The 16,693-nt window shown below is 40.2% G+C and overlaps 1 protein-coding gene across 6 annotated transcripts in view; it reads right to left on the reverse strand.

The window, feature by feature from the left end:
- Positions 1–16,693, reverse strand: part of Sipa1l1 (signal induced proliferation associated 1 like 1) — a 130,296-nt gene that overhangs the window by 31,600 nt on the left and 82,003 nt on the right. For all 6 annotated transcript variants that reach the window (XM_076849928.2, XM_076849927.2, XM_077109129.1 and 3 more), the window contains exons 10-11: positions 6,343–6,489; positions 1,891–2,015 (exon numbers count right to left, since the gene is read on the reverse strand). In XM_076849928.2, the coding sequence (XP_076706043.2) occupies positions 1,891–2,015; positions 6,343–6,489 (272 nt within the window). The remainder of the gene's footprint in view (positions 1–1,890; positions 2,016–6,342; positions 6,490–16,693) is intronic.

Here is a 16,693-nt window from a genome sequence, read left to right on the forward strand (position 1 = left end):
AGGATCAAATCCAAGGCCTCACACATGCTAGGTAAGTGCTCTACCACGGAGCTATAACCACAGCCCATAAGCATTTATTTTGACATTTTATTCAGCCTTAGATTTTGAGTAGAGAAAGGCCACCACTTATGAAAAAGAGTTCTTTATTGGGTCCTGCTGGTATTCTATTATTTAAAAAACAAAAAGAACAAGGTATATCTAACGTAAAGGATGAACAGAAGTGTTAGAAAGATCCATATTCATTTTAGAGTTTTATCTACTTAGAGTGGATTGCCACTAAACTAAAGTGGATGCAAAGAAAGATGACTAGATGGAGGTGTGAGCGAGACCGGTGTGGGTCTAGGATGAACCTTATAATTACCCTTTGCAGTCCCAGGACACCTTCTCATTCCCTGTGAGAAATCCTGTGAGTGGGAAGTAGGACACTACACTGCAGAGGGCCTGCTGGCAGCCTTGTTGAAAGCCTGCACTAGGAGCCAAAAAGAAGCTGCCACAGTCATGTTGGAGAAGGGGTCCTTTCAAATACGTCGTTACCATCTCAACAGTATCAAAACATATGGGATTAAAAACATTCTGTCAAGAGCAGAGAGGCAGATCAGAATATGCTCAGGTTTTGTGTTGGGGTGGGTGGGAAAAGAGCGGGGATGACAGATGGCTTCAATAACAAGGCACTGAAGTTACTGGAACAAAGCAAATCTTCAGAACCTAAGAATTATATTTCCTCAATTCCTGTCTTAGCTGAGTACATCTCCATTCTCTATGTTCAGGATTAGCACATTTACTTGGGCACAGGCATTAAAATAGGACACAACCACGAATCAGCAAAGAAGATAAACAGTTAGGTCTTTGCCTTAAAAATGTATCTTTTTAGCCATGTGTGGTGGAGCATACCGTGAGCCCAGCTATTCAGGAGGCTGAGGCAGGAGGATGGCAGGTTTGAGGCTACCTGGGCAACTTAATGAGGCCCAGTCTCAAAATAAAAAAAAGCTGGGGATGGGGCCCACAGAACACTCCTGGGTTTCATCCCCAGTACAGTAGCCCATCCCCTGCCCCCACACAAAGAAAATTCACCTTTTTCAATCCTTAAATTCATTCCTATCTTTTTATCTCATAGTGATAGTAAAGCTTCTAGGCATAAGATAAAGGAGGGGAAAAACCCTAACTTTAGATCCAAGTCCTTAATGTATCAACTGTATTGAACCCAACTCTCTAATGTTACTTAGTTGAAACTTGATCTTGTTTCATGGTAAAATTTTATTGTGTCAACTAGCCTCATGGTGTCATTATAGAACCCCCCACCCCATGTATAGAGAGTGAGCTGTGCACCTGAAATCCAAAGGAGAGCTCACTAAGGCAAATCTTTTCCATCCAGCTGTTTCATACTGCTAAGACATTTCCTTAGCTGACAGCTTAATAGCAGAGTGGAAAGAATTAAAAGAAATGCACATAATGGAGGAAACAGCCTCTAACCAGGCTATAGATGTGGCTAAATCATTATATTTCTTCCCACTCTGTACATGGTTGGTTTGTGTTTTAACTCAACATTAAGAAGACCAAAGAATCTCTTAAGGCACTGGGCAAAAACAAATGAGAGAGAAAGGCACTTAGGATCCAAGTGGTTTGTTAGGCTGGTCTTTTAATCTTGGTGCTAAACATAATTCTTGAGGCCTTTCTATGTCTAAATTTGGGCTCATTTAGAATTCCCTGACTTTTCTCTCAGGTCTTATTCATTGCTCTCACTTGTACATAGTTAACAGACACTTTATCCTAATGCACGTTAACTAGGGCTATCTTTTATAAAACAATGCTTTGATAACATCCTTAAGAGGTGGTCAAAGTGAACTTATCAAAAAAAACACTTGCTTTTTCTGTAAAAATCAATTAACTTACCCATCTGGTCAGCAATGCTATCCTCACTTCTTTGCCAGCTGGGTGTGGACTTTCCGCTGCCACCAAGATCTGACTGGGTGTTTTGCCTGTCAATGGAGGCTGGGGATCTGCGGCTCACTCCAAACCTGTGGTGATTGCCCCGAACAAAGGCAAAGACATTATCAGACCTCATTACAAGGGGAAGATAGTCCTGTGTGTAATGAACTTTTAAATCTGATGACAGGTATTACCAGCTTGGGCTTACATGCCTGTACATGTACATGTGCCTTGTGCATGTGTAAATGGGTGTACGAATGTGCATATTGTGTTCAATACATGACTGTGCTCAGAAAGGTATGCATGCTGTCAATATTAACTGTTAACAAGGGTAGGAGTCATTCTCACTGAGATAACCTGATGTAGAGTAAGAAACCAGAATCTTCTGATTCTCCTATAGCCAAGCTCAGGTGGTCATTCACAGCCCAAGGAAAAATTTCACAATGTAAATGTCTTATGCATATCTTTCAAATGGTATATTCTGGAGGTTAGTTTTCTCTTAACTCAGTTATTTGCTAAATCAGTAAGTCATTCATTCTTGGAAGAAGAATTTTCTGAGTACTTGCTCTGTGGTCTGAAAGATAAAGCTATCACTTATGTAGAAACTACTTTCAAAATGTATAAATGTTAAACTACCTTTGGGAGGGGCAATTTGGAAGTAGGTAAGCTGGCATGTATAAAGATAACTGTTTATTTCTGGAAAGAAATTTAGCTATTTAATAAGCCAATTTTATTTTCCCTTGTGGAAAATAAAAATAATATATGCTTAATTAAAGTATATGCTTTGTTGAGCAATACATATCAGCAAAGTAATTACTCAGTCCAGAATAAAAGCCAGAGTATAGAATTCAAACATTCATATGGAATTTTTCCAATTTTATGTGTGGTTACTAGTAAACTTCTGACTAACCTATGGAAGGAAGCAACAGGGCCTACATCAATTAATGCATATTTTGGTGTCTTACTTGGAATCAACTGATAAATGGATAAGCAGGACCATCAGGTGGTATATTGGAAAAAGCAGAAGATCAGGAGTAGGAAGACTGCAGCCAGGTTTCAAAGGACACACCCGACACACCCATTGGGACAGAACAGTCACTGAATTTTTGTCTCAGTTTCTTTATGTGCAACATGGCAATTCCACTACAGAGCTCCAAGGAGGAAAAAAAAATGTATATAAAGCATTTGCAAAATATAGAAGGCCATAAAAATATTTACTTTAGTAATGTATTTATTATATCATCTCCCTACTTGCTTGGGCATAAATGTTACTCACTTACAAACCCAATCACAAAGTTCACTAAGTAAAATTATCTTACATATGAATGTAGCCATTATTAAAACCAAAAACCTTGATTTATGGAAACTTTGGTCAAAGTGAAAAAAAAAAAAAGAAAAAAGAGAAGGATTCACAATTAAGGTTTCTTCTATCTCTTCTCTTAGTAGAATTATGGATTCTAATTTTGCTTTTACTTTTTTGGTAGCAATAGAACCTAAAGATAATTTTTTTAAAATTTTTTTATTAGTTGCTCAAAACATTACAATGATCTTGACATATCATACATTTGATTCAAATGGGGAGTCCCTCACCTTTTTTTAAAAAAATAGTTTTTAGTTGTAGATGGACACAATACCTTTATTTATTTATTTATTTATTTTTATTGGTTGTTCAAAACATTACAAATAATTTTTTAAGTCTCTGAATTTAAAGTTGAATACTTTTCTACTTGCTTTTAAATAAATGTCAAGGAAAGGCTGTCTTTAACCTTCACCCTGTAAAATACTTCACCTGGTGAACTTCAGTTCTCTCATACATGCTCCACTTGGGCGTGAGCCAGGGAATTAGGGATATAAAGATCTTGTCTTTGAGATGTGTAGACAAAACTTGTTCTGAGTTTTACACTGTGTCTCTTTTTGAAGAGTTCAATAGTGCCTCTAAGGAGCACTAGTAGCTCAAGGGTCAGAGTCAGATTTGAAAGAGGTTGAATGCAATTCTTTGGCTGATAAAGACTCACTGGTCCCCAGCTCCAAATGCCTTCCTCACAATAGGCTGGAACCACCTTCTCTGCAGCTTTCTTCTGCTGGTCTCAGTTGCCCTGACAGCCAAGCCTAACCCCTCCTCTGAGGTGCTAGAAGAACGTTATGTGGAGCCCTCAGCTCAGCAGTTCACCTTCAGCTTGCACATCCTCACCATGCTGCTTGCCCCAGGCTCCCAGCTCCTCTCTGACCTAGGGTCTCCCTCTGGCCTTGTCTTGCCTCCTCAGTACTTCTCAAAGCCTGTGATCCAAAAGTACATATCCAAGGAGGGTAGAACAGGCTCCATGTCTTTTAAACAGTGTTGCTTTCGCATTACCTTCACTGCTCATCCCGAGTTGTCTAGGTGTCATTTCTTTCTCCCTCATAAACTACACCTCAACTAATTTGGATATTTTCACTTTTCTTGAGTCAGGGAATGGGCAGGCACACACCATGCAGATGCAGGACTCCAGTCAATTGAAGTGGAGGGAAGATACCACAGCAGCATATGCTTTATGGACAACCACTGTGTAGTGATAACTGTTATGATGTCATGCAAGTTGAACATTAAGGACTCTGAAGCAGAGTACATACACTCCAGCTTCACTGTCAACTTGAACACATTTATTTTTACTGGGGTAAGTTGTAGAGTAGATGGTAAGGGTGACTTTTGGACCAAACATAGCCCATGAACAATTCATGTGAATGACTGGATGGTGAACCACTGTCTTTTACCTCCCTGATACAGACAAAAATTGCTTGGGATCTAGGAAAAACACTAACATTATTTCCAATATCGCTCCAGGTAAAGAAGACGTTATATAGCATACTCAACAATGCCAGGAGAACTCACAAACAGTGGGAAAGCTCTTAATGCCATCTACGGCAGAGTTCAACTATCAAATACCCAATTGAATAATTACTACCTCATTAACAGAAATTTGAGCAGCTGGGCATTAGAATCATAATTTTAACATTAAGATTCACCAAAACATTAGTGTTTCAACTTGGGTTTTTGGTATACACTTAAAGTATATCAGAGATAGAAAAACATTTATTTATTTATTTATTTTGCTAAAAACTCATTTACATTTTAGTGCTGTACTAATACTAAAGTTGTGGTGAATTCTTATTTTGGAAGACAAACCAGGCCATTTAAAATCTAATTAAAACAGGAAATAATTAGTTGGGTTTATAGTGTGGTACAATAATATGTAATTCATAAACCTCATGAATAAAGGCGGAATTTTTTCCTAATTGTCACTTAAGCAATTAAAATAAGAAATGTACATTTTAGGCAGGCCTCTAAGGGAGTCCTAGGGGAGACAGGAATGAGGAAAGCATGTTCTGTAGTGGTTTTATTACCTACTTTCTTCTACCATTAACATTTAGCAACAACAAAATCACACCTAGTGGCTGTAAAAACCAACAAAATACTATACAGAGAAAATATCCATTATGAGGGTATTATTAGTAAGCATGCTTATTTTGTGACACAGTGATATCTCAAGAAAGTATCCAAATAGTGTGTACATTTGTTAAAGGTATATACATTTATTTGGGGGAAATATGGAATAGAAATAGGAGTTTTTATGAATACTTCACATTTAATTTTCAAATGGTTCAAGTTCATTCTCAAATTCCCCAGAGAGCAACATCAGCAGGAAGTCTTTGAAGGTTCTTTCACTCTTCCTCTGGGTGAAGGCAGCCTGTGTGTGCCATGCGCTGTTCTGCTGCTAATTATTTCCTAGCGTCAGATATTCTAATCCTGTTTCCCCTTATGGTGGCCTCTAAAATCACACATAATTCACTTTTTGCTATGTGTGTGTGTGTGTGTGTGTGTGTGTGTGTGTGTGTGTTTTGCTGGGGATGAACACAGGGCCTTGCAAGAGCTACATTTCCAGGCTACTTTGTAAATTTTATCCAAAGCAAATAGTTACTTTTGGATGGGCATTTAGTATTTTCAAGAAAGATTTTAAACACACAGAAGACTTAAAAGAAGAAGAAATAATTTTAAGCTCTGGATGTTACTATCATTTTTCCTACATCAACAGCAATACAAGCTCCAAGGCAAGTAGTAGTCTACTGAGTTCCTGTTGGAGGAAACACGATGTGACAAAATCCTTCCTGTGATACTAAACAACGTATGTCATAGAGAAACGTATGCAATTTGATTTCTCTGCCACTGAGGACTTCATTGAGAGTAGAGAATGATAAATTTTTTAAGTGATTTGAACCAGTCATGAAAACATTTTCCTATCTGGAATGTTAGCTATATTTTCACTGTTGATGTAAATTGATCAGGGCTGGCTGAATAAAAATAATTTTACATGTGGGATACAAATGAAAGACAGTGATGTTGACCCAAGCCATGTACAATGGGACAAATGGCATACCTACCCTTCGGGCATGGATTTTTGTCTGTAAGTGCCCCCCCCAGAGCCAGTTTCGCTGGATGAAGATAGGTTGCTAGGGGAGTTACGACACTGGGATCTTGCTAAAGCCATGGATGAGACTGTCACATAGATGTCTGAACCAGGAGACAACCTGCATGTGCAAACCAAAAATATGAAGTCAACAATTCAAAGCGGAAAATCCCAAGGCAACACATGATGGATAGTATCATACAAATGCAACAAAGGCAGCGCTTCATGGAGAGAGTGAAAATGAAGCCAGCTGGAAGCCTACAAAAGAAGCTTCCCCATAAAACTACTCCCTAAGGGAACAGCTGGAAAACTGCCTTGAAGGGGTGGGGTGTGTCAAAAAATAACAGGAGAAAAAAGGCAGCGGAAAAACATGTATGCTTCCAAAAGCTGCCAGAATTAAGTTGGTTGAATTGCTAATGCAGTCTCATAGTATGGCAGGGCAGAGGATAATTGAACCCAAGTGACGTTAACACAGCAATTAATTCCAATTTCTCACACTAGTCCTCCCAGAGTATATGACTACAGTGAGACCAGCACATTCTTTGTATGTTTCTTTGTTTTCCAATTTTATTACTCGAAGTCTGGAGTCAATATTCAGACTTAGCTACTTAGTATTTCTAATTTTCGTTGACAGTAACATCACCAATATAAGAACCTCAGTGTCTAGGATTGCAGTTGTTGAATTATTTAGAATTACTGAATTTATATCATTTCACAGTAGAGATGTACTGTATCCTGGCCCTAATAAATCTTTTCTAAAATTTTGGATCCCTCATCTGCCGAGGGGCTGTGGAGGTAGAAGCTGGAGTTTTGTAATTAGACAGACAGATTTTCCCCTCTACCTTCTCTACTGTGTAGCAGGCAACGGGGCAATGCAGGGATAGCAATAAGTGATGCTGACAACTGTGACCAGGTATAAACTCAACCTTGATAACAGCAGGATTTTATTCTGAATGCAAATCCTGGCCCAAATCTCAACTCTTATAACAGGGCAGGCTTGTTTAAGGTCACAATAAGCCAGGCTTCTTGATTCTCAAACTGTTATATTTTATGCCAAACTATTGCTATCCCTTAGAGAAGGTTGGTTTCCTTTCCTTCTTTCCTTCCTTCTTCTTCCTTTTTTTCTGTACTGAGGATTGAACCCAATGACACTTTACCACTGAGTTATATCCCTGGTCCTTTGAAAACATTTTTTTTTGTTTGAGACAGGGTCTCACTAAATTGCTTGGGGCCTTGCTAAATTGCTGAGGCTGGCCTTCAACTTGCAATCCTTCCGCCTCAACTTCATGAGTCACGGGGATTATAGGTGTGTCCCACTGTGCCTGGCACCCTTTTCCTAGTAATATGGTTGTCGGTGGGTCTGCACTGGCACGTGACTTTGCATATAACACGAAGTTAAACTCAAGACAGTCTGGGAGCCTTGGGACAGAACCTGGTTCACAGGAACAGGCCTTTCCTACAGTGAGGCTAGGAGCATCTGTAGCAGGGGAGGATAGGGTTTCCGGCATAGGAAGCTTACAGATGGAATAAAGGAATCATATCCAGAAACTTTTCTAATAGATAACGAGATTAAATTAAAAAATAAAATTGTAACTCCCAAGCTCCTCTATGCCCAAGAGGCAAATCTGAGTTGAGAGCCAGAGTTCTCCCTCACGCATACCTAGATATCTCCAAGGAACACCCCCACCAGCAATTCAAATTAAACCTCTTAAAAGCTAACTGGTTTGCTCCATTCCCCCAGGCCCCAATATCCTAATGCCCCAAGCCCATCCCTCCTATGCTGTTATCTCAAGCTAAACATCTTGAAGCCATTTTTCCTTCTCACCTCATCTTTCAGAGTCAGTAGACCTTATCAGTTCAATAACTATTTACTGAACACAAACTATTTCCCAGACACCCTGGGTGCTGGTCTTAAAAACACAAAGAATAGAGATCCACCTACACTGATGTGCATGGGACCCAGGCTCACAGTAGGCCCAGGTCCATCCCGCCACTGACAGACACCAGCTGGAGCTCAGGCTCCAGCACAGGACCACCCACACTGACATACATAGGATCCAGGCCCAGGGTAGGTCCGAGTTTGCCACCCCCTACCCCGCACCCCCCACCTGGGAGCCCAAGCCTAACCCACTTCCATCTTGGGAAACAGCAGGTCACCATAGCCTACCCAATGCAATGGCCCCTACCCTTTTGACAACAGACAGTGCCTAGAAGTAGCTGCATCTCAGAGCAGGCATCCCAAAGACAGTGTAAAGCCCACCCTTTCAGCCCTATCTCTGTAAGACATCTTGGGGCACCTCCACTACTCTGAGTTACCTTGGCTACTGTCGCCACCACCTTTAGTTGAAGGATACCAGCAGAGTCTGGAAGCCCAACATCAAGGTGAGGTACAAATAATCTGCATATATACTACAAGATTATAGAGTAGACACTGTAATGTCTCAGATCGACACTGCAAGAAAGGAAGACACACAGACAACATGAAAAAACAAGGGAGGAAAGTACCCCCAAACAAACCAGAATACTACAATAACAGAACCCACAGACAGTGAAGTTTATGAAATGTCAGAAAGGGAGTTCGGAAGGTTCATAATTATAATGACCTGTGAATTAAAGAATGACCTAAATGAGCAAATACAAGCAAAAATTGATCACTCCAACAAAGATAAGAGAGCAAATACAGGTAGCAAAAGATTACTTCAAGAAAGAGAGACCCTGAAAAAGAAAAAAAGAATAATCAGAAATCCTTGAAATGAAGGAAACAATAAACCAAATAAAAAACTCAATAGAAAGCATAACCAACAGACTAGATCACTTGGAAGAAAGAATGTCAGATAATGAAGACAAAGTATACAATCTGGAAAATAAAGTTGATCACACAGTGAAGATAGTAAGAAACCATGAACAGAACATCCAAGAATTATGGGACAGCATCAAAAGACCAAATCTAAGCATTATTGGGACAGGGAAGGCAAAGAGTTTCAAACCAAAGGAATGCACAATCTCTTCAATGAGATAATATCAGAAAATTTCCCAAGCATGAAGAATGATTTGGAAAAACAAATACGGTTTACAGGACACCAAATGTACAAAATTACAACAGATCTACACCAAAGCACATTATAATGAAAATGCCTAGCATACAGAATAAGGAGAGAATATATTAAAAGCCACAAGAGAGAGGAATCAGATCACGTATAGGAGGAGACCAATTCGTATCTCTGCAGATTTTTCAACCCAGACCCTCAAAGCCAGGAGGAGATCATGGAACAACATATACCATTTTCTGAAAGAAAATGGATGCCAACCAAGAATCTTATATCCAGAAAAATTAAGCTTTAGATTTGATGATGAAATAAAAACCTTCCATGATAAACAGAAGTTATAAGAATTTACAACTAGAAAGCCTGCACTATAGAACATGCTTGGCAAAATATTCTATGAAGAGGAAATGAAAAACAATGATAAAAATCAGCAAAGGGAGGTATTACACTAAAGGGAAAACTAATCAGAGGGAAACAAGTCAAGTTAAACACCAAAAATAAACAAAAATGGCTGCAAATACAAATCATGTCTCAATAATAACCCTGAATGTTAAACTCACAAGTCAAAAGACATACACTAGTAGATTGGATCTAAAAAAAAGAAAAGACCCAATGATATGCTGCCTCCAAGAGACTCATCTCATACGAAAAGACATCCATAGACTGAAGGTTAAGGGTTGGGAAAAATCATACCACTCACATGGACTGCGGAAGCAAGCAGGGGTTTTTATCCTTATATCAAATAAAGTAGACTTCAAGCTAAAGTTAATCAAAAGGGATAAAGAAGGACACTACATACTGCTCAAGGGAACCATACACCAACAAGACTTAACAATTATAAACATATATGCCCAAACAAGAGAGCATCTAGGTTCATCAAACTCTTCTCAAGTTCAAAAGTCAAATAGACCACAACACAATAATTTTGGGTGACTTTCTTTAAACACCTCTTTCTCCACTGGATATATCTTCCAAACAAAAGCCGAACAAAGAAACTATAGAACTCAATAATATAATCAATAACTTATAATTAACTGACATATATAGGATATTTCATCCTTCAATGAGCAACATAGGGAACCTTTTCTAAAACAGACATATATAAAAAAGTAGAGATACTACCCTTCATTCTAACTGATCATAGAAGGGAAAGAGTAAATAAAAAAAAAAAAAAAAGAAGACGACGACGACGACTAAGGATTGAGGAATGGCAGACATTCACTGTAACAAGATACCACACTTTTTTTCTGCCCTAAGAGTTTGGCTTTTATATGCCCCCAATACAGAGCAACTCCAGCTATAGTTTTGTTATCTAACTGTTTTCATTTTCTTCTTGCAAAGAGGAAGAGATGATGCTCAGGAGAACGGGGCGGGGGTGGGAGTAGAATGTGAGGACAGTGGAGCCAATGCAACATTTGGGGTCCTGATGACTTTCAGAGTCTCTTCCAGGTAAAAAGTAATGCTAACGAACAACGATTCGGGGGCATGGCGAGATGCATATGCTTCAGTGAGCAAGTGACAACACGACTCCTTCAGAGTGTCACTTTTACATTTGTCTTTACAGTTTGCTTTTCTTACCCTGTTCTCCAAAACGTACATTAAGATATCTCATGCTAGTTCTCAATCTTAGCTCTTTTATTTGGCAAATGTACCAGAAAATTCTGTTTGGTTACTGGAGTTATCCCAAAGTGAAAAAATAGCATTTCCAGAAGGCCAGCATTCATTCCCATCCCTCTCTGGCATTTATATAACTCAATAGTGGCTTTGTTTTCTGACTGTTTGCACACACAGAACATACATATGACAACTGACCAAATGCCACCCAGATGTTTTTATGGCTGTAAATGCATGTAGGCAAAGAAAAATTTAGAATTAGCCCTTGCTCTTGTGACTTACTACTTTACTATTCTTTCCAAATACTCTGAATTTGATGCCTTCATGCAAATATTTGAGAAAAGACCTATTCAGGGAGTGGAAGGCACCGCCTGCCTGAGTGCTGGCAGTCCACTTTTGCAGACAGTTGGAAGCTAGTAGTTGCTGGAAGCTGGCCTGGCGGCTGCCTGGCACTTCAAAGGACTGCTCTGGAACTGGGAACAGTGCCTCCCGGGCTCCACAAGAAGCCAGCCTGCTGACCTGCTGAACCTGTCTGCCCCACCCCACCTCATAAAGGGAATCTGTTTTAATGGTCACTGTGACCTGTGATGTTAGAGCGAGGTCTACGTAAGGTCTTCTTCTTTTTTGAGATGAATCTAGATCTTTCTGCTTTAGTCTTAAGGGCCCTAAATATCTGATGTTACTGCCTACACTGGTTTAGAGAATGAAGATTAATTTTTCAATTACTGTTAGATCTTTCAACTCTGTTGAATGTCAGCAATAATTTTTTTTAAAGAACATTTTGGTGGCTGTGAGATAAGAATTTTCTAAACCTTTTAGCTTAATTTCAAAAGATTTTCCCCTTTACATTTAAAAAATTTAGTCAAGAAATAGGTAAATATTTTCAAAATAACTGATGCTATATATTCTTTGGGGCTCCCTTTTACCTCCATCTACAGAAATGAAAAACAGAGCTTTTTGACTAAAAACATTGTGGTCTTCAGCACAGACAGACAATAACACCTACACTCTAAGGGCTACAGGGAATGTCCGTTTTTCATTTATATCAAATGTACTTCATTGCAATGGAAACAAACTGTTAAAAGGGCTGGTCATTTCAGAAGAGAAAGTCCAAGATTAAATATGGGTTCCTCAGTTTTCCAGAAGTATTCTCACACTAGGACAAGTAGTTAATGGTAAAATAGCTTCCTGAGTATTTAAGATTAATTGCACTTCTGTTTCCTATTTTTTACTCCAAAGTGACAATACTGCTTAGACGTGCCCAGGGGGTAAGGCCCTCTGTAACCCAAGTGCAAACAGTATAACGACGGACAAAACAATCCAGAAGGTTTCAAATAGCAGCTGTGACTGACAAATTAGATACCTGAGTCCATAATTAAGCACAGCATTTTACCACAACTTAGCAATTAAAGTGCTATCCACCCAGGAAACAGGACCAACTAAGCACTCTGTCTTCATCACTATATATCCACTGATCCTTTTAGAATTATGTTAATACCTTTTTTCTTCTGTAAAATGATTCAAAATCACATAATGTGAATGCTTTATCCAGGCTAGAGTTTAAACACATTGTTCAAATCCAAGCAACTCCTCCCTCTGTCTTTCATGCCTTCCTACTGTGCGCTTTGTGAACAGAGCTACCACCAGCCTTCCGAGGACAAGGGTGATTTACAATAAGAAAGCATGCTCTGGTACAGTTGAGGCAATACAGCCTTTCCCACAAAAAAGACAAAAAGACACGTGGACCCTCACTTCATAGCTGCTGACTATGAGGGTACGCAATTTAGCATACAACATGGGTGCCCCTCAAGAAAAGTCAATTTTATACCTATAGTGGATTCTGAAGGTCAAAATAAAAATGACTGCAGCAGGACTAGCTAGCTATTTCATTGTAGAACTCAGTACATAACAAACCTGTGGGTATCCTTGTTCAAACAGTAAGTTTCAAAATAACAGCAGAGCATTAAGCCAAGCTTAATGAGTCCTTCTAAGGGTGAGCTCTATACAGCTGCACAGGTTGCAGACCCACGAAGCTGGCCTGACTGCAGTGAATGTGGCTGGAGCCCCTCAACACATAAGCGGATGTGTATCCATTCTGCCAACAGTTATGAGTGCCATCAGTGTGTGGAGGTGGATTTGTCAGATAGCCTGATATTGATCTCAGCTTCACCATTAACAAGCTATTACTTTGCCCAATGATTTCATGTCCTAGCTGCTGGGCATCCTCACCCATGAAGGGGATAAAGAGCAACCAACTACTTGGCTGTTGGGAAGATTAGCCTAGAAAATTTACACGAAGAATACTGAACAGAGCTTGGCACAGAATATGACTCAAACATAGTTCACTGTAATTTTTAAATAAAATGTAAGTAAAAGATAACCATCATCAGGGAAGTACAAAAAGAGTATAGAGGGCCTCTGGCGGGCTAGCAATTAGACTAGTTGGGGAAACTAGGGGAAAGGAAGCTTCATGTAGGACATGTATCCGAGACAGGACTAGGAGGAAATCAGCAGTGAGGGTGGAGGAACATGAGGTGTGTACGTTGCAGTCCATGATAGCACGTTAGGTGAAGCCCGGGGCACAGGGAGCAGACTGATAGGAGCCACAGCTACAAGGACAAGCAGGTGCTACTGGGCGAGGCCTCATATGGTTAGCCAAGGAAGCACAAGCTCTGTCTGTGTGGCCACAGGGAGAACAGCAAGTTCTAAGACAAACCAGTGGTGTGGTCAGAGCTGATCCTCCAGATGTAAGCAACATGGAAAGACTCAGTAATTTTTTTCTCTATCAAAGTGCAAGAGAACTGATAAAATACATAGAGGAAAGAAACAATTAGCCTACCACAAATATTAACTGCCTACACTGGTCCTGCCCTCTACCAAGTCAAACACTTCATAAAAAGAAGTCACAATCAAATCCTTTCAGAAGTCAGGTAGTTTTTAGGCATGTGGGGATTTTAAAGACTGAAACCAACTAACAAACCAACCAACCAACAAAACCCAAACCAAACTAACTTCATTCCCTTATCCCAGTCCACAAACAGAAACAATGGAACTAGCAGGTAAATTCAGTGCACCTGCTGGCCTCTGCTCACAATGGCTGCTGGGTACACTCAGGCGGTCTCTGGGACCTCCACCCACCCCTGACAATTGCTCTAGGTAGGTATAATCCAGTACACAACTCACACACTGCTGACCATGGTCAGGCCTGCTCTGCTCTGTACCTCTTTCTATATGTCTGCTCTTACTTTGTGCCACTTGGTGTGGATAGTCATTTGTCATTTTGTAATGTAAAGGAAAAACTACAAGAACCAAAGAACAATACGTTAGAAGACTACTAGGTTTCATTCAGATTTTCCTAGAGAGCAGGGGCCAGTATCTATTTACAATTCCAAGCAGGGCCACAGGCATGCAGCAACTGCCTTGCTCCCCAACATCTCCTCCATTTATATTTGTGCTGTTCCTTAAAACCAGTCTGTAGAACCTAAAGGAGTGGGTGCAGATGTTCCAGGACCACACTTATGTTCCTTATTCTCAATCTCCTGCGATTTGGCCTGCAGAAGAGAACAGGTGCTAGGCCTGAACACTTGGGTGAAGAGACTACTCCTCTCTGCTGACCAGCCTTAAGGATACCCTGCTCACCTTATTATTTCACAGAAACTGCTCCCGCAGGTCAAAAGAAATTAAAATCATTTTCCTCAGCAATTTAATGATAGGCAGATCCCAAACTGCCACTCTGTCACCATACTTTTATATGACATAGGTTACAGCATGACACAGATTAGATATGGCTTCCAGGGAGGCCTTCATCATGTCTAGTATGTGTGTAGATGGTTGGGAGGAGTAGGGGGCCCTGGGACCACCGTGGTTCTTATAGATTTTTCCATAAAGATGTGACTAGGCTAGGCCACCCAGGGTAGTCCTTATATAATCTCCCCTTGAGCTGGGTAGGAAAGCAAGACCCAACTGCTAGGTGAACACAGGAGTATAAATCCTTGGAGACATGTGGGGCTACACTACTGTATACCATCTCACTACTCTGTCCAGAATACAACTGTCTATTCCAAGAACATCTCAAAGATCCATATCATTCTCACAGATGATCTTTACAGAATATCCTATGACTTCTGAGGACACAGTTCACCAGGGTTCGTATTTAGCACAGCAAGCTAAATTGAATTCATCTTCTGTCTCGCTGAAGTTAACCATGATACTGTCACTGAAGACAACAAAACTTACTCATGGAAACACCTTGACCCACCACACACTATCCAAGACTAGGCTGAAGTCTGACACGTTGGCCCAGGCTGGGAAGCTCTACCAAATCCCTACACTGTCCTACGTACACAGCCTGCACTCTGGGGCCTCCAGAATTTCCAGACCCCGGGGTGGGGCGGGGGCTCCACAACACAGGTGCAGCTCCCATGGAGACACTGTCCTAGGAAGAGTATAAAGCGGCTTGAGGAACCACTTAAAAGCAATTCAGGAGACTGAGCTGGGATCACACTGGAGCATTCCCCAACATTCCCTGGGCCACTCTGGAGTGCGGAAATGAAAGGAAGCTGAGATGCATGCCAATTTTACACTGCTGTGCCCATTTCTGAAATGCCTTAATAGGAACCATTACTGCCTCTTGAAGGGCCACGTGCTCCCTGCTGCGCCTCCTCCTCCTGAACATCACATCATCTAACAATGTGACCTTACAAATTATACTGACTCCAATTCCAATGCGGACAACAGAGTAGACAGTTCTCATGAAGAGAGGGAAAAAGGAAGCTTTGGAGTCTGGTGACTTTAAGTCAAGCTCAGCCGTTGGTTTTTTACTTTAGCTTTTTTTATTTTTTCAGGGGGCGGAACTGGGGATTGAATTTAGAAGCACTTGACCACTAAGTCACATCCCCAGCCCTATCTTGTATTTTATTTAGAGACATGGTCTCACTGAGTTGCTTAGTGCCTCACTATTGCTGAGGCTGGCTTTGAACTCGCAATCCTCTTGCCTGGGCCTCCTGAGCCACTGGGATTACAGGCGTGTTCCACTGTGCTCGGCTACTTTTCTTGATGATAAATACAACACTCTGTTTCAGTTGAAACTGAAACTTATATAGGAGATTCAATCAAGAACTTACATTTCACTTAGAGTCAATTTAGGCAAGTTTTATCAATGATATACTTTTAAAACAGGAGTATACAGAACTTAGCCAACAAAATCTAACTTAAGTATAGCTTTAATGCTATGATTTTATATTACTAGGTAGTTTGCTTTAACCATCATTTAATTTTTATTAAAAAAAATTTTATTTTCCTCTAAATTGATTTAACTTCTGTCCCCAGTTATTCATTGGAAACCTATTAAAGGTCAGAGTCTCTACTTGGTTCTTAGAATACAAAGATGAATAAGACAGGCTAAGTTGGAAAAATGAACAAATCAGATTAAAATGAAGTATAATAAATTCTGTGAATTGAGAAGGCATTTGGTGACATCAACATTCCCATTGGGGCAGTTAAGTAGAGATAGGAAAAGTAGAAATGGGAGGATAATTTTTTTTTAAGTTGTTGACCTTTATTTATTTTATTTATTTGTATGTGATGCTGAGAATTGAACCCAGTGCCACACACACATGCTGGGCAAGTGCACTACCGCTGAGCAATAGCCCCAGCTTGGGAGGATTT

The sequence above is a fragment of the Callospermophilus lateralis genome, chromosome 3 (genome assembly GCF_048772815.1).
Source record: "Callospermophilus lateralis isolate mCalLat2 chromosome 3, mCalLat2.hap1, whole genome shotgun sequence".
In the NCBI taxonomy this organism is placed as follows: Eukaryota; Metazoa; Chordata; class Mammalia; order Rodentia; family Sciuridae; genus Callospermophilus; species Callospermophilus lateralis.